The sequence below is a fragment of the Hippopotamus amphibius genome, chromosome 1 (genome assembly GCF_030028045.1).
Source record: "Hippopotamus amphibius kiboko isolate mHipAmp2 chromosome 1, mHipAmp2.hap2, whole genome shotgun sequence".
In the NCBI taxonomy this organism is placed as follows: Eukaryota; Metazoa; Chordata; class Mammalia; order Artiodactyla; family Hippopotamidae; genus Hippopotamus; species Hippopotamus amphibius.
The window spans coordinates 168,119,358-168,143,844 of record NC_080186.1 but is presented as its reverse complement, the minus strand read 5'-3'; the positions used below and the strand labels follow the sequence as shown (position 1 = coordinate 168,143,844).

The following is a 24,487-nucleotide window of genomic DNA, read 5'->3' as shown; positions in this document are numbered from 1 at the left end:
CTCTTCCAGTGAGAATCACCTGCTCTATGACTCTTCAAACTCAGGGCTATTTCCCAACTTGGGGCCTGGGTTTGGCCTTTGCTCCTGACCACAGCTGAGAGTCCAGCCTGTCCACTGGGGTGATACCCAGGGTTCTGGGTGGATATGTATAAACAGCCTCGCTTCCACTCATTATGTCAGCACCTTTTTCAGCTTCTGAGAAACAGGAAGCACCATGATGTGTGGTGGGGTTTGAAAGGATGATAAGAGACATAATCACATTTCTTTGGTTTGGGCATGCGGGGCTGGGGTTCCTGTTTCCTCTGACACTAATGCATCACCATTTCCCTTAAGCCAGAATTCTGGAGGATGAGGACTGTGTGGAAAGTATGCTCCAGGGGGTAAAAAAGAGCAAGGGTGTAAGAGCTTTAGAATTATTATTATGAAATGTACCATACATACAAAATAAAATAAAATATACATGGATAGTTTAAAGCTTAACAAATCCCCATGTGCCCACCACCCCATCCCCATGAAGATGTCTCTTCCATAGCATCCCACTCTATCCCCACCAGAGGTAACCAATGTCTAGATTTTTTTGTTATTTATTTCTTTGCTGTTCTTTATAGTTTTATCACATATGTAAATATCCTCAAATTATGTATGATTGTATTTTGCTGATTTTTGACCTTTTCATAAATGGAATCATGTTGGATGTATTTAAAACTGGCTTTTATTGCTCAACAAAATGTTTTTGGATTCATTCATGTTGACCCATGTAGCTGTACATTCATTTACTTTACTGTAATATGGTGAATGAATAAACCACAATTTACTTATCTACTGATGGATATGTACAGTTTTTTCCCCAAATTTTAGCAATTAAAAACAATGAATCAAAAAAGACACTAGGCAAATAATAAGGAAATCTGAATAAGGTATAAACTTTAATTAATAATAGCATGTCAGTATTGGTTCATCAATGTGACAAATGTACCTTACTTACATAAGATGTTAATAATAGGGGAAACTGGGTGTGGAGTGCTTTGTACTCTCCTCACAATTCTCTGTAAATCTATTCTAAAATTAAAAAATTTATTTAAAAAAACCCAATGCTTTTATGAACATACTTGCTTATAGCTCCTGATGTACATGTGCAAGAATTCCTTTAGAATACACAGTAGATTGAAATTCTGGGTCAAAGAGTACACGCATCTTCCATTTTACTAGGTACTACATTTCAAAAGTTCCCGTTTACTGTCCTGCTTACCCTTACACTTTGTAGTGTGTAAGAATTCCTTTTACTTCACATCCTGGGCAAGACTTGTAATATCTGACTTTTTCGTTTTTGCCAGTCTGGTGGGTGTGAAATGTTATCTCATTGTGGTTTAATTTTGCATTTCCCTGACTACTAACAAGGTTGAACATCTCTTTACATGTTTATTGGCCGTCTGTGTTTCCTGTTCTGAGAAATGCTTATTCATGTCATTTACCTTCTTTTTCTAGTGGGTTATTTATCTTTTTCTTATTGATTATGAGGACTTTGTTTCATGTTCTGGAAACTAATCCTTTGTCTTTTATACATGATACAAATATTTGTCCTAGATTGTGGCTTGTCTTTTTTTTTTTTAATTTGGGATATGCATTTATTTTTAATAAAAAAATTTTTTCCCCAACAATTGATCTGCACACTGAGGGCCAGGACTCATTCCATCAGTTCTCAACCACGTGCAACTGCCTGGACCTGGGGAGGATGGCTCACAACACTGCCCCTCCACCCCCAACACGTTCCATGTCCTCCCGCCACGGGTGATGTCAGCCCCCAAACCAAAGCTGGCCTGAGACGTGCGTGTTTCTTCCAGCTTCAAGGGCCAATGCCAGAGAAAGTTTCTCTTTTTTTTTTTTTGGCTTGTCTTTTTACTCTCCTTATGGTAAATTTGAGGAATGTTGACTGTATTGATCTTTTCCTTAATAATCTGTACTTTGGGGGTTTATTTACGAAATCCTTTTGTTGGCGCTGGAGAGCTCCTGTCTGCTCCTTCAGACCCTCTCCCGCCCCTTCTTTAACCTTTTCCAGCTCCTGGGTGGCAGAGACCTGTGTGGACTACCTTAATGACTCCTTTGCTCTGGGGCTACCCACTGGGTTTGTCCAGGAGCTCAGTCAAGTCAGGGTACGTGTCCTCCCAACTCTCTCCTTGCAAGGTTGCTGCATGCTGGCTGTGTGCCTTGACTGAGGGTCCCAGCTCCTACCAGTGGCCCTCTGCACACAGCCCTCTGGACTCCGAGTTTCAGTAAGTGTTCCCTCTCCTGTTACAGCTCCTGTGATTAGCCTCAGGGAACTGCATTTTCTCTTGTGGTTTTCCTGCACCCTGTTCTCACTTTTATAATGGTCCCTTTATTAAATAAACTCTCCTCAAGTTACCTAACACAAATGTTCCAGCTGTTTCCTGCTGGATATACCCACCCCAAGGTCGTATTTTTTAAATTAATTATTTATTGGTCTGCCTTTCTCCCCAGGATTTCACAACCTTGGCACTATGGGCGTTTTGAGTGGGATAATTCTTTGTTATGGGAGCCGTCCTGTGTAGGGTAGGATGTTTAGTAGCATCCTGGCCTTTACCCACTAGATGACCGTAGCATCCCCTCCCTGCTCTCCAGCTGTAACAACCAAAAATTGCCAAATGTTCCCTGGGGGAAAAATCACCCTCTGTTGAAAACCGCTGCTCTACCCCATGTCAGTATCAGACTGACCTAGCTATTTTTTTTTTAAATTTTAATTTATTTTGGCTGCGTTGGGTCTTTGTTGTGGTGCACAAGCTTCTCACTGCGGTGGCTTCTCTTGCTGCAGAGCACAGGCTCTAGGCACACGGGCTTCAGTAGTTGTGGCACATGGGCTCAGTAATTTTGGCGCACGGGCTTAGTTGCTCCATGGCATGTGGGATTTTCTCAGACCAGGGACTGAACCCATGTCCTCTGCATTGGCAGGCCGATTCTTAACCACTGCGCCACCAGGGAAGTCCCTGACCTAGCTATTAAAGCCTGGTATCTATTGGGGCAAGTTCTCTCTCTGTGATCTCCCTCTTTAGGATTGCAGTGGCTGTTCTTAGACTCTCATTCTTTCGTGGACATTTTAGAATCAGCTAAGTAATTACCGTGAAAAAAATTGTTGGGATTTTGATAGAAGTTGCATTGAATTTTTAGATCAGATTCCAAATTATGGTTTTGAGTTTTCATATCCATAAACATAGTAGGTCTCTTCATTTGTTAAGGTCCTTTTAAAATGTCTTTCAGTAAAGTTTTTAATCTTCTCTCATATTTTGTTAAATTTATTCTTTGACACCTTATATTTTTGTAAGTATTATAGATGATATCTTCTTTAAACTTGCATTTCTATTTGTTGGTGATGTGTAATAACGTAATTGATTTTGTATATTGATCTAGCAATTTCCTGAACTCTTGTTCGTTATAATCATTTGACTGACTTTACCTTCCTTGGGGTTTTATTTTTGTCACATTGTATCATCTGCATATATACTTACATATATGTATGTATGTATATATGAGTATATACATACATACATATGTATATATGAGTTTCGTGTCTTCTGTTACAATCCTCATGTTTATTGGTACTACTTATAAAATCGTAGCGCAGAGTCCAGGGCCATCAGTCACAGTTTTTTTTAAATTAATTAATTGGCTGCATTGCATCTTCGTTGCTGCTCGGGCTTTCTCTAGTTGCGGAGAGCAGGGGCTACTCTTCGCTGAGGTACTCGGGCTTCTCATTACGGTGGCTTCTCTTGTTGCAGAGCATGGGTCTAGGCACGTGGGCTTCAGTAGTTGTGGCACGGAAGCTCAGTAGCTGCGACTCGCGTACTCTAGAGCACAGGTTCAGTAGTTTAGTGGTGCATGGGCTTAGTTGCTTCGCGGCATGTGGGGGATCTTCCCAGACCAGGGATCGAACCCATGTCCCCTGCCTGCATTGGCAGGCAGATTCTTAACCACTGTGCCACCAGGGAAGTCCCCAGTCACAGTTTTTAACAGAAATGGAGTTAACATTATCTAGGGCCAACACTTGCCCATATAAAGAGTTTGTGCAAATTGGAAGAAAAAGCCTCTTCCTCAAGATACTTTACTCCTATCTGGTAGGAAATCCTCATGATATGTATGCAAATCTGCAATGTCTATGGTGTAAATGGTGCTCCCTGGGATTGTGCAGTGCACATATGGTGGTCCTGCAGGCGTTCTCGCACTGTCCCTGCTTTCCAAGGCATGCTTTTACATATCACCACTGAGCACAGTGTTTGCTGTAAGCTTATCAGCTTAATGAAGTTCTTTTCTATTTCAACTTTGCTAAAAGTAGTTATAATAAGTGGATTTTAAATTTCAGTAATGGTTTTTTGCATTGATATGATTTATCTCTTTAATTGGTTAATGTGGTAAATTATATTAATAGATTTTCTAATGTTGAATCTTGAATTCCTGGAATAAACTCAGTTTAGTTTATTATGTAATATATTTTTATATGTGCTGGATTTGAATTAATAATATTTGTTTACAGTTTTTGCATCCATGTTCATGAGTGAGTATTATATCATAATTTTCTATTCTTATACAATCCCCTTCTGATTTTATTATAATATATATTAACTTCATAACATGAATTATAAAACATTCTATTTTATTTTCTGTAAATGTTTATATATGTTTGGAATTACGTGTGACTTGAAAGTTTGTGGAGACCTACCTATAGAACTATCTGGCCTTTGTGTATTCTTTGTGGGAAGATTTTAAATGACTGACTCAATTTCTTTAATGATTATAGAACATTTCCGATTTTCTTTGCCTTCTTGCATCAGTTTTGAGAATTCCTGTTTGTATTGGACACGTGTGTGCCTTCTCAGAGCTTCTTCCCTTCAATTGCAGACACAGATGAAATGCCACACTGTGTGGAGTGAGGTCTGGCTTCTTATGTGGCTGCTAATGACTGGATGATGTGGTTTGGAAGTTCAGGGAAGTAAGCTCCTATGGAGTAAACCTTGACCAATGGGGTATGGGAGAGAAAAGGGAGTCTGGTATATCAATTCCCCTCTCCTTTGCCCTTTCTCTGCACTGTTCTAAGGTATACTTTCTCCTTTCAACAATTCTGTAGCAATTCCATGTGACAAGCAAACATACCTGTGGAGACTTGCTATGCTTCTTCCTGCCTCCATGTGACGTTGTGACATTGCTTCACTTCTTTCTCCCCTCACTTCCCCCTTTTCCTCAGCCTCACCAACCTAGACTTATACAGTAAGTCCCCTACATATGAATGAGTTCCATTCTGAGAGCAGGTTTGTAAGTCTGATTTGATCATAAGTCCAATAAAGTTAGCCTAGGTACCCAACTAACACAATCGGCTATATAGTACTATACTGTTATAGGTTTATAATACTTTTCACACAAATAATACATAAAAAAAAACACAAACCAAAATAAAAGAAAGATGAAACATTTTTAATCTTACAGTGCAGTACCTTGAAAGTGCAGTAGTACAGTACAACAGCTGGCATGCAGGGGCACATTTGCATCTTTGAAAGTTTGCAACTTGAAGGTTCATGTGTAGGGGACTTACTGTAACTCCCAAATAAAGTGTCTGCACTTCAATTATTGCCTCAGGCTCTGCTTTCTGAGGATACCTGGGCTATGACAGTTAGTATCAGGTGTGGTGAACCCTTGGGATGAAATTTTGGAGTTGGATCACTCACCTCTCTAAAATAATAGGAACCTATTGCTGAAAATAAGTAGGCTGGCAATTTTTAAAAATTTATTTTTATTTTTTAATTTCTTTGGCAGTACCGTGTAGCTTGCAGGATCTTAGTTCCTCTACCAGGGATAAGAACTGTGCCTTCTACAGTGGAACTGCAGAGTCCTAACCACTGGACCACCAGGGAATTCCTAGCAATATCTTCTGACATGCAGTGGGTGTCAGAGGTCTTAAGCTTTAAACTCTGGTTAACTTGGGAGAAGGGCAGATGGAGAGCAAGGCAATGGCAGTTACAGTGGCTGAAATGTATAGGAACCATGTGAATTATTATACAAGGATTGCAGAATACACTGACTCTTCTGACAGCACTGGAGACCTTACTAAAAGAGAATGATAGGCTCAGGGCAATCTAATTCCCCTTTAAGATATGCTCCGAGTACGTCTATGGCAACTTCATAGGAGCCCCTTATCTCCTGCAGCCACAGGGCAGACTGAGCTGAAAATTAGTTCATGGTCTGATTATTTGCAGGTCTTTGCAGAGCTTCAAGGGAGAATAGTTGTGTACCTTTGGCATTCTTCTTTGTCAAAGCTGGGGCTCTTATAGGGAAAGAGTGAGACCATAAGAACTAGGATAGGAAATTTTGGGTGGGAAAACCTGAGATTCTTGACCCCCAGTTTTTCTGGGGCCTCCTTAACTGGCATAAGCAGCCCCTTCCCCCTTACCAGAGTAGAGTAGCTTTGCCTTTCTTGGAGACAGAATAATTATTTCTCTTGAAACCTGTGCTTCACACAATGACACTTGTTCTCTTTGTGACCCTCCCTCAACATCCCTCATTGCCTCCAGGCCAATAATCAAGTCAGATCTCCGATAGCCTTTATCAATTAGGGCCCAATCAGGAGACAGAAACTATACCAGCTACTTTAATAGAGAGAATTGAATATAAATGTTAAGCTGCTATTCAAAAATGAGAAAGGCAAAAAAGGAGCAATACATGTACCACGTCTTCTTTAGCCATTCCTCTGTTGATGGGCATTTAGGTTGCTTCCATGTCCTGGCTATTGTAAATAGTGCTGCAATGAATGTTGGGTGCGTATATCTTTTGGAATTATGTTTTTCTCTTCAATAAGTGTTGCTGGGAAAACTGAACAGCTACATGTGAAAGAATAAAATTAGAACACTCCCTAACACCATACACAAAAATAAACTCAAAATGGATTAAAGACCTAAGTGTAAGGTTGGGCACTATAAAACTCTTAGAGGAAAACATAGGTAGAACACTCTCTGACATAAATCACAGCAAGATCTTTTTTTGACCCACTTCCTAGAGTAATGAAAATAAAAACAAAAATAAACAAATGGGACCTAAACTTAAAGCTTTTGCACAACAAAGGAAGCCATAAATAGGATGAAAAGACAACCCTCAGAATGGGAGAAAATATTTGCAAACGAAGCAACTGACAAAGGATTAATCTCCAAAATATACAAACAGCTCATGCAGCTAAATATAAAAAAAAAAAAAAAAACCCCAATCAAAAGATGGGCAGACTTTTCTCCAAAGAAGACATATAGATGGCCAAAAAGCACATGAAAAGATGCTCAACATCACTAATTATTAGAGAAATGCAAATCAAAACTACAGTGAGGTGCTACCTCACACTGTCAGAATGGCCATCATCAAAAAATCTACAAACAATAAATGCTGGAGAGGGTGTGGAGGAAAGGGAACCCTCTTGCACTGTGGGTGGGAATGTAAATTGATACAGCCACTATGGAGAACAGTATGGAGGTTCCTTAAAAAAAATTGCAGCACAGAGCAACTAAGCCCACGTGCCACAACTATTGAGCCTGTGCTCTAGAGCCCGTGAGCCACAACTGTTGAGCCCATGTGCCGCAACTATTGAAGCCCATGCGCCTAGAGCCCATGCTGTGCAACAAGAGAAGCCATCACAATGAGGAGCCCGTGCACCACAATGAAGAGTAGCTCCCCACTCATAGCAACTAGGGAAAGCCCATGTGTAGCAATGAACACCCAACACAGCCAATAAATAAATTAAATTAATAAATTAATTAAAAAACAAAAAACTATTGCAGCACTATTTAAATAGCCAGGACATGAAAGCAACCTAAATGTCCATCAACAGAGGAATGCATAAGGAAGATGTGGTACATGTATACAATGGACTATTACTTGGCCATAAAAAGGAATGAAATTGGGTCATTTGTAGAGATATGGATGGACCTAGAGACTGTCATACAGAGGGAAGTCAGAAAGAGAGAAGCAAATATTGTTTATTAATGCATATATGTGGAATCTAGAAAAATGGTACAGATCAACTGGTTTACAAGGCAGAAAATAGAGACACAGATATAGAGAACAAATGTATGGACACCAAGGGGGGAGGGGGGTGGAATGGATTGGGAGATTGGGATTGATTTATGTACACTACTATGTATGAAGTTGTTGGCTGGTGAGTGCTTGCTGTATAGCACAGCACTCACCAGCCAGAAAAAAAAAAAAAAAGAATGTACAATCTGTTTGCAGGACATATATTAAGTTAACCTTAAAAATGCATTCCAATATACATTAGGTGCCGACAAATATTGTTTAATTCCACTTATACGAGGTATAGTCGTATAAGTGGAATTAGTCAAATTCGTAGAGTCAGAAAGTACATTGGTAGATGCCAGAGGCCAGGGGCTGGGAGGGTGGGTAGGGAGAATGGGAGTTAGTGTTTAAAGGGGAAAGAGTTTCAGTTTAGGAAGGTGGAAAATTCAGGAGATGAATGATGGTGATGACAGTTGCACAACAGTGTGAGTGTACTTAGTGCCACTGAGCTGTATAGTTAAATATGGTTAAAATAGTATGTTTTATATTATGTGACTTTTACCACAATAAAAAAATTTGTAAAAAAAGGGAACAATAAGGTATTTTATGAAGCTAGCCACTGTGGGAAGCAACTACCACCCCTATGGCTGGGGATCAAAGGGAAGGGGTTAAAAATATTAAAACCTAGAAACTTGGAGGGCCTGAAACTCAGACCTCTGAGAAGGGGGCACTGCCCCCCTGGTGGTAGTATCTCTGAGCTTAGAAAATGGGTCTATGGGAATGAGATCCAGACCGCTGAGGGGGTGCTGGTTGGCTGATGCTGGGGTCCCAGAGGGAAATGAGGTTGTGCTGAGGGTGGTTCTATGGATATTGGAAAAATTGCCAACTATAATCAGTTGCTGCTACTGGAACAAACTGCTGCCACCAGGGTTGACCTTTTTATTTTTAAGCTCTTTATTGGAATATAATTGCTTTACACTGTTGTGCCAGTTTCTGCTGTACAGCAAAATGAAGCAGCTGTATTTATACATATACCCCCATATCCGCTCCCTCCCATGACTCCTTCCCACCCTCCCTATCCCACCCCTCTAAGTCATCACCAATCATTGAGTTGATCCCCCTGTGTTATGCAGCACTTCCCACTAGCTAGCTATTTTACATCTGGTAGTGTATGTCAGTGCTACTCTCTCACTTCGTCCCAGCTTCCCCTTCACCCCCACCCCATGTCCCCAAGTCCATTCTCTACATCTGCATCTTTATTCTTGCCCTGTTACTGGGTTCATTATTACCATTTTTTGGGGGGTTAGGAATACAAATATCAAAGACAGGAGTAGGAAACAAAAATGAGAAATAGGAAGCAAACAGGAATGAGCAAGTCCCTTCTTCCTCCAGCCTCCTAGTCTAGCACCTGCTATTGACAGATTCTAACAGAGAAACAGCTGGCAAAGGAGAAATTGGTTTGCAGAACCCCAGTTCCAGCAGAGTATAAGGAAGTAGGTTTGAAGCTGAGAGGCAATAGCTTCAAAACTGACATGCAATCTTGGCAGGGAAGTAAAAGGCCTGCAGGAGCTCACTAATATGTATTGTCAGAATCCAGGGCACAGTGGACCTGAGGCTATTAGTCCAGAAGAACATAGAGTTGAGTAGGGTTGAATTCATTGACAAGGGAGCCACTCACTCTGAGTCAGGAATGAATGTTTTGGCAAGAACACCTAGAGCTGATCCTGACCGTTTGCTGGAATGGCTCTTTGAAACCTGACCCTGATGATGGTCTACAGAATATGGAATGGAGATGCCAGAACTTCCTTTCTGTAGTGTTGAAGCTCTGACTACACTCCCTAGAGGGCACAGAGAACGCTCCTTCACTAACACAGCAGGGGATGCACTAGTGAGGAGAAACAGGCATCACTGCATAGCTTGGGGATGGATGTTCTCTGTAGGCTGGGTCGAAGGTGAGGGGATGCTGCCATTGCCTCCCTACGATCAATGGCATGACGGGATCCCTAGAATGGCAGTGGCCAGGTGGGGAGCACTTCATCATCAGAGGCAGGGGGGGCACAATTACTGCAACTGGCAGCAAGGCTATGGTAGCAATCAGGCTGCCTTGATCTTTGACCCTTAGGGATTTATAGTGATGGCTATTACATTAAGTTGTTCCTAGAGGCAAGAAAGGTGGATAATCAGTCAACATGCTACTCAGTGTGTACAGTCGGCCCTCAGGCTTAGGCAGCCCAGTTTGCACAGACTAGCCTTCTGGCTAAGAACAATTAGGAAAGCTAGTTAAATAGTTTTAAAAATCTATTTTAAAAATCAGAGAGCTAAGAAGGCAGTGAAGACTTAAGATACTAAGGTCCTAGAGGGAAGGAAACTTAGAAGTGAGCCTGACACGGCATAGCTTTTGCCTTGAGGCATTTTCTGACCAGTAAGCATTGGTCTAGAGGTTGAGGAGCTGGGCCACGGAAAAGCTGACAGAAAAGCTGTGGCTGAGGGACTGTGGGTAAAGCAGAGTTTTAGGTGGTCTCATGGGTAAAGAGGAGCAAAAATGGGAGTTCAATGCCCTCCAGGTAGGTGGGTTTCCTGTAAATACTGCCAGGTTTTCAGTTGGGACCCCTGAAGATTTATACTCTCAGAATAAGAACTAACTTAAAATAAGCCAGTCTGTTAAAACCAAAACCTAGCTTTCTGTCACCTATCTCAGACTAAATTAAGATGGCCTGTCCTTATGCTAATTGCTTGCTTAGAAGTGAAATAAATCATTTCTGGAGGAAAATAGTATCATCCTGTATAAAATAGTAACTGTATAATTCCCTCTTGCATTTCAGACCTTTCTGAGATGATTTTTCTCCTTCCAGAAGTACAATCTATGAATGTTCTTTTAGTGAGAGTTTATTGGTTTATCCTGGTTTTCATTCCTCTTAAAATGTTATTAACCTATTTTAAAATGGGCAAAAAACTTGAACAACATCTCACCAAAGAAGAGGTACAGATGGCAAATATGCATATGAAAAATGCTCAACATCTTATTATGGAATTGCAAATTAAAATAAGGAGGGGGGGGCGTCAAGGAAGGGAGGGAATATGGGGATATGTGTATAAAAACAGTTGATTGAACCTGGTGTACCCCCAAAAAAATAAAAGAAAATTTAAAAAAAATAAATAAAAAAAAAAAAAAATAAAATAAAATAAGGAGGTACCACTCTACACATCTATTAGAAGGGCCAAAATCCAAAACACCAAGTGCTGGAAGGATGTAGAGCAATAGGAACTCTCATTCATTGCTAGTGGGAATGCAAAGTGATACACTGACTTTGTTTTTGGTTTTGTTTTTCTTCCAGTTTTATTGAGATATAATTGACATAGAGCACTGTATAAGTTTAAGGTGTACAGCATAGTGATTTGACTTACATACGTTGTGAAATGATTACCAAAATAAGCTTGGTGAACATCCATCATCTCACATAGATACAAAATTAAAGAAATAGGAAAAAAATTTTTCCCTTGTCCTGAGAACTCTTAGGGTCTACTCTCTTAACAACTTTCAAACATATTGTACAGCAGTGTTAGTTGTATTTATCATATTATGCATTACATCCCTAGTACTTATTTATCTAATAACTCGAAGTTTGTACCTTTTGATTAGCTTCATCCAATTTCCCCTCCCCTCAGTACAGCCACTTTGGAAGGCAGTTTGGCATTTTCTAATAAAAGCTAATACAATCTAACAATCATGCTTCTTGGTATTTACATAAATGAGTTGAAAACTTATATCCACACAAAAATCTGCACACAAATGTTTACAGCAGCTTTATTTATAATTGCCAAAACTTGAAAACAACCAAGATGTTTTTCACTAGATGAATGGATAAATAAATAATTGTGGTACATGCAGATGATGGAATATTATTCAGCACTAAAAAGAAATGAACTATCAAACTATGAAAAGACATGGAAGAACCTTAAATGCATATTACTAAGTGAAAGAAGCCAACCTGTAGAAAGGTACATACTCTATGATTCTAACAATATGATATTTGGAAGATGTAAAACTATGGAAACAGTAAAAATGTTAGTGGTTTCCAGGGCTTAGGAGAGAGGGAGGGATGAAAAGGTGGAGCCAGGAGATTTTTAGGGCAGTGAAAGTATTCTGTGTGACGCTATAATGGTGGATACAGGTTGTACATTTGCCAAAACTCTAAAACATACAACACCAAGAGTGAACCCTAATGTAAACTTCGGGTGATAATGATAAGTCAATATAGGTTCATAGATTATAGCAACTGTACCACTCTGGTGGGAAATGTGAATAGTGGGTGAGGCTGTGCATGTGTGGGATCAGAGGGTATATGGGAATTCTGTACTTTCTGTTCAATTTTACTGTGAACCTAAAACTGCCTTAAAAAAAAAACCCTCAATTTTAATAAAGTGTTTTTAGTTCATCCTTATTTTTGAAAGAATTTTTCACTGATCATAGAATTCCAGGTTAACAAGTTTTTCTAGCATTTTGAAAATAACATTGTTCTGTTACTGGGTTTTAATTTTTTGCTGTTGAGAAATTAGCTTTCACTCTAATTATATATCCTTTGTAGGCAATCTATCTTTTCTTTCCGGCTGCTCTTAAGTTTTTGTTTCCCCTTTGGTGTTTTAGGCTTTTACTATGATGTATCTAGGTATTGTTTTCTTATAATTTATCCTGCTTGATTCAGTAGATGTACTGAAGTCATAGATTGGTATTTTCATCAATAGTGGAAAATTCTCAGCCATTGTCTCCTCATATATGTCCTTTTCCCCATTCTCTTTGCTCTGTCTTTCTGGAACTCTGATTAGATACACATGAGATGTTCTCATTTTATCCTCCACATCTCCTGCGGCTTCCTCCTGTGGATGTTGGGGATCCAGAGGAATGGCTGTTCAGCTCTGTTTCTAACAGTAGCACTGAGAATGGATTGCAGAAAGGAAGGATAGGGAGACCCGTTAGGAAGCCGTCTGGCATTTGCCTTGGACTTTGGGGTCACCTATAACAGGGAGCTTTCTCAGTGAGAAATATTCCCCAGGACTTGGGCCTACAGAGGAGTGCGGCTGCTGGTTCTGGGGCTGGGCACGTACCAGGGTGCTGTGAGGTTCACCTGACCTGCCTGAGAGGCGCTGGCAGAAGCTACTTTGTGCGATGTCCATGCTGCACTATGTCAGAAAAACCCTGGGGCCTCTCAAGTTGATTTTTCCACACATGTGTCAGCACATTGTTTTTCATACGTACAGCCTGCTGTTTCTAATTTCTAGGGGAAAATGTGATCTGTCTGCTCCTCATGGAGGTAGGCCTCTGTATCATCCCAGATGCCAGAGGGAAAGATTTCCTTTTAATGTGTATTTTGGACTGAATTGTATTCTCGAAACTTGTATGTTGAAGCCCTAACCCGTGGAACCTCAGAATGTGACTGATCTTGAAGACAAGGCTTTCTTTTTTTTTTTTAATAAATGTATTTATTTATTTATTGGCTGCATTGGGTCTTTGATGCTGCACACGGGCTTTCCCTAGTTGCGGAGACTGGGGGCTACTCTTTATTGTGGTGTGAGGGCTCCTCATTGCAGTGGTTTCTCTTGTTGCCAAGCATGGGCTTTAGGCATGTGGGCTTCAGTAGTTGTGGCACACAGGCTAAATGGTTGTAGCTCATGGGCTCTAGAGCACAGGCTCAATAGTTGTGGTGCATGGGCTTACTTGCTCCGCGGCATGTGGGTTCTTCCTGGAGCAGGGATCGAACCCGTGTCCCCTGCATTGGCAGGCAGATTCTTAACCACTGAGCCATCTAAGGAAGTCCTTGAAGGCAGGGCTTTTAAACAGGTAAATAAGTTAAAATGAGTCCGTTAGGGTGGGCCCTAATCCAATCTGACTGGTATCCTTATAAGAGGAGGAGATTAGTCCATATAAGGATACTAGGGACACACACAGAGGGAAGACCATGTGAGGACACAATGAGAAGGCAGCCATCTGCAAGCCAAGGAGAACCCTTTCAGAGGAAGACAACCCTGCCAGCACCTAGATCTTGGACTTCCAGCCTCCAGAACTGCGAGAAAATAAATTTCTGCTGTTTAAGCCACACAATCTGTGGTATTTTGTTATGGCAGTCCTAGCAAATTAATATGGTGTGCACCTTACTTCAACTGGGTGTCATCACCCTGCTAGTTTGTCAGCAGAGCAGGACTGGACTGGGTGTTGGGAACTTTGCTCTTTGAAGGCCCTGCAGGAGTTTTTGTGGCTACACAACAATGGTGAGGGATGGGTATGTCCCAGGTGAAAGTCAGATGGCTCTGTCTCAGTGTTTGTTCAGATTTCAGAGGCACCTGAGCCTTTTCCTCCTGACGCTCTGAGCGTTGATTTCTCTGCTCAGAGGTAACTCATCACATGGAAATTTTTGGCTTCAGTACTTGACTCTGTGCAAAAGTATTTGAAGGAAGATAGCTCAACAAGCACCTGCCAGGTTGCCTGACAGTCTGGTATATCACTCGACTTCTGGTTTGGGATGACTGAGATTTATGGAATGACATGAGAGTGGTCCAATTATTAGAGATCAGTTGTCAGTATGCTGACTACAGTCCTGGGCATTTCACATTGAAGGTGTCGATTATACTGGGTCTCACTGGCCTTATTTCAGAAAAGGGCAGGGTCTGTTCTCAAAGAAAGCAATCTTTCTTGGTTCCTGGTAACAACCACAACACTGGCTAAAGCGCTAAGTAAAATATGGGCACAGGGCCTATGGGTGAATTGAGTGAGTTTCCTGTCTCTGCAGGTCTAGGTTTATGGACCTGGTTTAATCTCCCCTTCTTACTCACTGGGTCAGGTGGACCCAGTGGAAGAAAACAGACCTCATGATCTACTGAACTGATAGACAAGGTCAGAGCCAAAGAAACATGTCTGTGCCTCCTCTGGAATGCAGAAACAGGCAGCAAAGATGAAATTCTATAGAGGAGTACACTCTCTGTCCCTCCACGCCTGCTTTCCCTCCTTTCTTCCTCTTATAGACACTTAAGGGGACCACTAACTGTGCTGAGGACCACAAACAGCCCATTTGGATGTACTGGTCAGCCATCGTTTCTACTTCACTGATTTCTTAAGGCCAAGGGCATAAGACTTCCTCAGAAATTATGGGAGGTTTGGAATGAGACATACAAGGGTTTGAATCTCAGCTGTATCACTTATTAGCTATGTGACCTTGGCCAATAATTTAAACTCTCTGAGCCTTTGATTCCATATCATAAAAAAGAATAACCTTATCTTACATTGGCTTGTGATGATAATTAATTGAGATAGCGATATAAAATGTCTAAGAAGTCCTAATCACAGTAAATGGTCAGTAGATGGTAGTTTGGTCCTCTCCCTTGACAAAACGCTGGAACAATGAGAACATTCGTTGAGGGTCTATTGTGTTAGATATTAGTGTCACTCTTCAGTATGTCTGATTCTCCTCTCTTTCTGGGCACATGAGAGAATTGTACTTCTCCGCATTCCTCAAAGTTACTCATGGCACCATGGCTTGATCTAACCAATGTGATTTAAGTGGCAGTTTTTAAGAACTGAGGTCTGATTCTTCAAGGAAATGGCAACAGCAGTTGTTGATATGGCAGCACCATAGATAGGATGGAAGCATCCTGGAACACTGAGCCAACACGTGGAGGACAGCTGCTCTGCAGGGCTGTCCAGACCACACCCATAGTGTGATTAAGAAAGAAACTTTGGGGTGGGGGATGAGATGGGATGAATTGGGAAAGTAATCTAATTAGCTTACTAATAAGGAAAAAAAAATCAAATTGTACACTTTAAATATATGCAGTTCATTGTATGTCAATTATATCTCAATAAAAGTTCTTAAAAAAAAACTTTTGTTGTGTCCTTCTGCTGGGATTTAGAAGTGATTTATTACTTTAGCCTCATCTAGATGATTCTGACTAATACATATTCAGAGCTGTATAAGGTGGATCTGAAAATACCACAATATAAAAAAAAAAGTGCTCTGATAGAGGAATGTCCAAAGTAATGCAGGACACCTAATACTGCTGGGCTAGGCAGGGAGAGAATCAAAGAGGAGGTAGTATTGGAGCCAGACTGTGAGAGCCAAGACAGAGGGATGGATAAAAACATCCAAAGGACAAATGCATGTTCCCTACGTGGGAAAAGATATCAACAGCCCTGACTTGATAGGCATGGGGAGAGCCTGAAGTAGGGAGCTGGTGATGGCTGAGTCTAGGTGAAAGGCAAGAGTCTCAACTGGGGCAGCAGGGATGGAGAGGGGGAATCAGAGAGACATTTCAGAAGCTGAATGGTGGATGGAATGGCACAGGGGGTAAAAGTCAGGGAGTCTTCGGGAAAGGTGATGGAAAGGTAGTTGTGGTTATATTAGCCAAATAGGGAACCTCAAAGGAAGAGGAGAAAGAAGGACAAGGAGGAGCACCAGCAGTAGGTTTGAAGGGATGAGGATGGATGATAAAGAGGGACTTTGGTTTTAGATGTATTGTGTTGAGGTGTTCTCTGGGAAAGTTCCTCTGTAACCCTCCAAAACCCAGCCTAAAATCTCACTCTGGCTCCCCCCACTGGGCAAAAGCAGTGACATCACTAAGGTAGAGTGCAAATAGATGAATTTTTATTGGGATAAGCTTTTGAGAGGAAAAGCAAGACTCATGAAAGTTTCCCTGTAACCTGGAGCCTGCCAGATCCCTCTCCTCTGCTGCCCTACATTCTGGAGCCCCACAGTAGTCAGGCCTAGGTGAGGGAGCAGTTGATATAACTTGTAAGAATCCCAGTCTCTCTGGCCAGGGGCGTTGCTTTTACAGGGAAAGTAGAATCAGCTGGAGAATCATCGTTTCTGCCTTTAAAACCCTTGGTAGGTCTAAGAAGTCCCATTTCAGTTAGTTCCATACAGCCTTCATAGCTTTTGGCTTCTCTAAGACTGGTAGATGGGTAAGAGTTAATTAGTGGGACTTCAGGATATTCCAGCCTTAAATCCACAATAACTATATTGGACCTTGATAATGAAGTGGGAAAATGACCTTTTTTCCCTGCTGAATTAATTTTATTTTTATTTTTTAAATTGGGGTATAGTTGATTTACAATATTATATTAGTTTCAGGTGTACAACATAGTGAGTCAAAATTTTTATAGATTATACTCCATTTATAGTAATTATAAAATATTGACTGTATTCCTTGTGTGGTACAAGATATCCTTGTAGCTTATTTATTTTATACGTAGTAGTTTGTGCCTCTTAATCCCTTACCCCCCATTCCCCTCCTCACTGGTAACCACTATTTGTTCTCTGTATCTGTGAGCCTGTTTATTTTTTGTTATATTCACTTGTTTGTTTAATTTTTTAGATTCCATGTATAAGTGATAACATACAGTGTTTGTCTTTCTCTGTCTGACATTTCACTAAGCATAATACCCTCCAAATCCATCCATGTTACAGTGGCAAAATTTCATTCTTTTTTATGGCTGAGTAGTATTTCATTGTATATATATATATATATATATATATATATATATATATATATATACCACATCTTCTTTATCCATTCATCTGTTGATGGACACTTAGGTTGCTTCCATATCTTGGCTAGAAAATGACCTTTTTTTAAATTAATTAATTAATTAATTTTATTGGCTGTGTTGGGTCTTTTTTGCTGTGCACGGGCTTTTTTTTAGTTGCAGTGAGTGGGGGCTACTCTTTGTTGTGGTGCTCAGGCTCCTCATTGCCATGGCTTCTCTTGTTGCGGAGCATGGGCTCTAAGCACGTGGGCTTCAGTAGTTGCAGCACATGGGCTCAATAGTTGTGGCTCACGGGCTCTAAAGCACAGGCTCAATAGTTGTGGCACACAGGCTTAGTTGCTCCACAGCATGTGGGATCTTCCTGGAGCAGGGATTGAACCTGTGTCCCCTGCATTGGCAGGCGGATTCTTAACCACTGTGCCACCTAGGAAGCCCAAAAATGACCTTTTTTGAGAGAGAATATAAGTTTGTCAGGGCAGGGAATATTGTTTTTTTTTAATTCACTGATGAATCCTAGAACTTTCCTGGAACATATGAGAGCTCAATAAATATTTGCTGAATTAAATTAAATTGACATTCAGTCTCTCCTCAGATTGAGTTTCCTGTTTCCTGTCAGTTTCAAGAGCAGTCAGCACTGTGCTGTGCTGACACCTCTTCATCAGCTCAGCCCCAGCTCTTGGGGCTTGGTGGGTACACAAGTTGGGAGCCTAAGCCACAGCAGAGTGCTGACTACCATGCCTGTGTTTGTGCTGGAAGGGAAGTACATCTTCTTGCACAAAAAGACTCGCATTCTCTCACCTGAGAATCTGTGTCTGACTGCCCTGGCCCCCCTCCCACGCCCAGAAACAATAGGAGCAGTTGCTTCACACAAGCAGTCGAACGCAACACGTGCAATCTATGCAGATAATGCCTAGGGCAATGCAACCATCTGTAAGGCCTTGTAGCACGTGCCCACAACGGTCTCCCAGCACGCAGTATAGAGCTTGTGATCAGTAAACGAATGAAGAAATTAATGGCATAGCTGAATATTGTTGCCGGGCCTCTCCTCCAGGGCTCAGTTTTAACATATACCTTAACATGTTTTCTGACTTCTTAAGAAATTTCCTCAAGCAGAGGGACTTCCAATTATGGTACTGATAGTCATAAACTGGCAGACTGGAGTGCTGTTCTGCCTAATGCTGCTCTTCCCCTGGGAATACAGATGGTGGGCACCTCTAGAACCCAGCCTCCACAATGTATATATAACCGCCTACCAGTGCTTCTCTGCCCATTGTTATGCCACAATGTCAGGTGAGGTGAAGAACTCCCCCCAGGTCACAGTGCTCTGGGCTCCACAAGGAGCATTTCTGGCTCCTTCCCCAAACTGGCAGTGGGATTGGCCTGCTGCATTCTTCTTATAAGCTGGGAAGAGACGTAGATACAGATTCCTACACTGCCCTCCTCCCCAGGGGAAGTGGTGAAAATCATTTTAATTCACTGACTAGTCCTAGAAGCCCCTTACATTCATGCATTCATTCACTCATTCATTCATCATCTGCCATTTAACCTGCACCATCCTAGGCTCTGTGTATACCATGGAGAGGAAGCCATGCTCCAGTCCCTGCCCATGTCCCTGCTGCCCTCCTCCCCACTAGGTCCTGCTCGGTCACATCCACCCATGGTGTGCCTTAGCAACCCGCAACTTCTGCCATCCAGAAGATGGGAATGCCCTCCAAACTCAGCATGTTCTCACACAGACTGTGCTCACTTTAGGAGTAAGACAAAGGCTGGCAACAAATGGAACCAGAGTTCTCTATTTTTGTTTTATTGCTTTGTTTTATTGTTTAACATAGCCTAAGGTGAAATAAATATTAATTTTTCAAGTTCTCAATTATTTCATAAATAATATTAAGTTAACAGACATTTTATAGAATGTTATGTTAAATAAGATAGATAAAAGTATATATCTTTTTTGCCTAGAGCAAACTGGTAGAAAATACTTCAATGATTCTAATATCTGAAATACAGCTCAAGTATTTGGTTTTTATGCTTTCTGCCTGTGTGAGGTGGTAAAGTAGCAGTATGCCTGAAATATTTACTTTGCCTCTGAAGTTTAATTACACTGAATATTAAGGCCCCACCCTTTGTTGGTCCTCATCCTTGTTGTAGTAAAACATCCTTCTCCTCCTCCAAAATCTTTTGCTACAGTGAGACAGGTCTCAACTTTCTGTTGTCCATTCGGTGTTTATCACATTAAGAAAAGCTTGCAGGTATTCTAGGAATTGTTTTACTCTCCATCTTTCTCCTCCACACTTCTTCTGTGAAAAGAACAGACAATAAGTATTGTAGGAAACTGTCAATTCTTCTAAACATAGGCAGAGTCAGACAAATATACTTAAGTTTCCACTAAATGTTTTTAACTTACTTTTTGGAGGTCTATGTACTCTTTTATTAAAGACAAGTTTTGGAATAGTTTTTCCACGGCATCCCCTTGTGCAGTTTGATTCTTCAACGTGTCTATTCCCTGAAAGACTTCTTCAATGCATAGTTGGTGCTAAATGAGGAAGATTCAAAAACTATAAATAATCAAAACAAGGTATAAAAATTTGGTCCCCAAAGTTAGTTGTGTTGTTTATGTGAGTTCCCTCCTCCAAAGAATATTTTACTTGTTTCTTTTCCAAGTGGCAAACCACTTCACACTGAAATATAATTTCCAAAAGTAGATAAAGTTTATATAATTACTGAGGAGTTTTACAATGATATAAATTAACCATTAACCGAAATTAAAATGTTTAGGAAGTATAATGCAACTACAGTACTGATTGATCTCACATGTTTCCTTTTGTAGTTCTAGCTAGTAATCTTATTCTATTTAGACTAATGAAATCCTATATTTTACATTTTAATACAACCATGACATACTCCAATTGTATACATAGTCATAATACCATTACATAGTCATAATAATTTAAATATGTCGAAATGACACATATATTAGTATACGGCATTCATTGTATATTTTAATGTCTACTGACCATGATTCTAAAAATATAAACCTAACTTGCTAAACTTTCAGAAAGACATAAAGGTGAGGAAAGCCATAGATAGTCAGAGTTGAATGGAGACCAGGAGGCCTCTCTCACTCAGTATGGAGTTCTTCTGGAAAGAAGCACTATTTACAATAGCCAAGACAGGGAAGTAACCTAAATATCCATCGACAGATGAATGGATAAAAAAGATGTGGTGCATATATACAATGGACTATTTATCACTCAACCGTAAAAAGGAATGAAATAATGCCATTTGCAGCCATATGGATGGACCTAGAGATTATCACACTAAGTGAAGTAAGTCAGACAAAGACAAATATCCCTTATATGTGGAATCTAAAAATATGATGCAAATGAACTTATTTACAAAACAGAAACAGACTCACAGACTTTTAAAACAAACTTATGGTTAGCAAAGGGTAAAGATGGGGGTGGGGGAGGAATAAATTAGGAATTTGGGAGTAACATATACACACTACTATATATAAAATAGATAAACAACAAGGACTACTGTATAGACAGGGAACTATACTCAGTATTTTGTAACAACCTATATGGGAAAAGAATGTGCAAAATAATACATATATAAAAGAACACACGTACACACATATATATAAAACTGAATCACTTTGTTGTATACCTGAAACTAATACAACATTGTAAATTACCTATACTTCAATAAAAAAAAAAAAAGAATATAGTGGAAAAAAAGACCTAAATACCTAAAAAAAAATACATAAATACATTAAATGCCTAAAAAAAATGCCTTATATGAAGCTTTTTGAAATGGAGAACTAACAACATCACCAAAGGGCCTGATCCACTTGTTTAATGGATTCTACTTGTTGTAAAGTTATTTCTAATATTTGTAAGTACATACATTTGCATTTACACACACACAAACAAAATGGAGAAAATTAAATCATTCCAGTGACAACTAATGCTTTATAGCTTAAAATATGAAATTTACTTATTCACTCAATCATTTATCAAATCTTGATTTAACTTACGTTTGTATGTTCAGGAGTAGGAATCATCAAGTTCTGAAAAGGAAAGGAAATACGTTCATTTTTAAAGCACTCTAGCGCTCATAACTTTAAGTAAAATGCTTGCTAGTAATGTGGTTTTCAATAGTACTAACACTCTCATAATTTCATAACTAATGACAGATCTTTAAAAATTAGCCATCACAAATGACTACCTACATATTTTAAAGACTGTAGGAATCAAAAAGAAAATTACCCCATCACCTATCAGCAGAGTTCGATGAGTGGAGAGCAGTGTCATGGTCTCTGCCACGAGTCTATTCATGGGAGTTTCTACAGCAATGACACAAACGTAGGCAGCTCCAAGAGCCAGCAAACTCAGATGCAGAAGCATTCTCATAGTTCTGAAATGTTCAGTGTTTGCCTTGGCAAAGAAAGTGCATAGTACAAGATTGCATCCCCAACCAATTTATTCTCTCTCTTTGAGGAAATGAATAATTTCTAACAATCAGATAGAGACTGCCTAATAATGGCATATCGTGAAACTAAATGTTTCCAATGCCTGTATCTTAAAAAATAATTTTAGTTTTATCTTTTAATAGTAATAAAAATCCCTGTTTTTCCCCTTTAAAAACATTTTCTCAAAGAAAAGAAAATGTGGATACATCATTGTCCCACATTTGCATTTCTTAAAATGAGAAGATTGACTTTCCTTTTAAAAGTGTAAAAAGAAGTATAAATGTAAAAAAGAAATATAATGTAAACTTCTAAATGAAGTTTTATGCTAAAATATATAAATATTGAGAAGTTCTTTTCAGGTCAAGTAAACTCTAATGCAGTTGTAGCTAAGATCTAGCTACAATTTAAAGGAGTTGAAAAGAATTGAAAATACTAGTGATTGAAGATAGTGATTAGAGCAGAGACCATCAATACTCAGCAGAGTCAAGTTGTGTTCACTGGTGTCTTGATTGGGATCCTTTCTGTTGCCAGTGATGAAAAACCTAACCCAATCTGGTTGAAGCCAAATGGGAGATTTGTTAGGTCATACAACCAAATGATCCAGGGTGGGGGCTCCTTTATGTTGCTTACATCAGTAACCATTGTCTCCATTCTCAGGCAGTGACCCATTCTTGGGTCACTGTGGACCCAAGATGATGTCTAATCTCCTGAATCTACATGCACCCTGTTCATGAGCCGCAGGAGAAAGCAAACTGTGTTTTTCCGATTGCTCAATTAAAAGTCCTAGAATTCAGCCTTGTTCACCCTTGAACCGTGGTCAGGGGTATGGGATATATAGATTGGCTCTCCCTGGAGCTGAGGGTGGGCTTCATCCCACCCAAACTGCATACCTGAGAAATTTAGGGTCCTAAGTGGTAGTAAGAGGGACCTAGATGCTAGGAAGGCAATCACAAAGTATCCATCACAGCCACATAACATAAAGGAATGGCCTCTCCTTCACATCCCACAAGGGTGGGAGTGTCCTTTCACACCCTGGGTGGGCCATGCATGAATAAGTGTGATCACGGGAATCAGCCTTTGTGTACCTTAGGCTCTGACCTATAACTCCAGAAGGGAGCAAATAAGGCCCCCTTTACACCACACACTTCCTCTTCTCTGGCCATAATGGAGGTGTAAGCCATTGCTTATAATGGAGAGTTTCAGTGAGCATCCCAAAGTGGTTCTGTGTTGGTGGCCTGGAAGCCTGGCTTTAGGACTACCTTGATTATCTAGCACAGATAGTACCAAACACAAATTGTTATCTAGAATCCTTTCCCAAAGCTGGATAGAGTTCTGTATGAGAAGCAATGAGAAGTAGAAGCATCTAGGAGGTAGGCAAGCCTTTTACATGTGGGTAGTCACAGCTCTGCACAGGTGGGATAAAAGTAGGACTTCAGTGGCATCCTTCTGTACCATGTCTGGTTTTGTTTGTGCTGAAGTTTTGGACTCTTGGTTAGACCTGCCTGGTTGAACACTTGAAAGACCTTTTCCCTGAGACTGCAGGAGTGATTGTGGCTCACTGCAGGAGGTAGGAATCGCAATAGACTGGATCAAGATGCTCTCAAAATGGTACTCAAAACCAAAGCTGAGTTCTGGCAGAGGCTTCTTTCTCCGGAAGATTTCATAGAGAGTTTTCTCTGGTTCTCCTCGACTCCTTTGGGATACACTGAGGAAGTGTAGGCTTAGATGAAAGTTTCAGAGGAACTGCCAAGTGATTTGTTATTTTAGTACCTTAAACACATGAAGTTCTGAGTTTTAAACTTCTCTCTCTTATAGGGTTGCACAGGGAATCTTGGTGGTGGAGGATTGAGATACCACTGTATTAGTATTCAACAGCAGGAGAAAACTCACCAACCACTCACTATTTTTAAGGAGTCATCCTGGCTGGTTATGAAAATGAGTGAAATGGGCAAGGTGTGACACAACACAGATGGTGGGGCTGCAGGAAACTGTAGCCGAGTGACCTGTCTCCAGATGGCAGGTGCTGCTCAGCTCCAGCTGACTGTTGCCATGTGACACCCTTGGACTTATGTTGCCAAGTCATCCAAATTTTCAAAGAAGCCAGAAATCCTGATTATTGTGTATAATCTCTTGATTTTTAAACGTTGGCAATTCATAGTTTTAAAAACCATACAGGGTGCTATTTTGCAGCCTCTGATCTACAGTACAACTGTTGGTCTCTATTGGATGGTAAGTTATTTAAAAATCCTCCTATTCAAAATTATGTATCTTAAAAAAATTTTAAATTGTGGTAAAATACATGTAACAAAAAACATAACATCTTAACCATTTTAAACTATACAATTCAGTAGTGTTAAGTACATGCATAATGTTGTACAATCCATCTCCAGAACTCTTTTCATCTTGCAAAGCTGAAACTCTATACCCAA

The 24,487-nt window shown here is 40.2% G+C and overlaps 1 protein-coding gene across 1 annotated transcript; it reads right to left on the bottom strand.

Moving 5' to 3' along the window:
* Positions 1–19,608: 19,608 nt before the first annotated feature.
* On the bottom strand, positions 19,609–21,999 carry IL5 (interleukin 5). Its single transcript, XM_057735539.1, has 4 exons — positions 21,856–21,999; positions 21,624–21,656; positions 19,989–20,117; positions 19,609–19,881 (listed from the first exon to the last, which is right to left on the bottom strand). Exons 1-4 carry the CDS (start codon positions 21,997–21,999, stop codon positions 19,783–19,785), a joined length of 405 nt encoding a protein of 134 aa, XP_057591522.1. The 3' UTR covers positions 19,609–19,782.
* Positions 22,000–24,487: the final 2,488 nt, after the last annotated feature.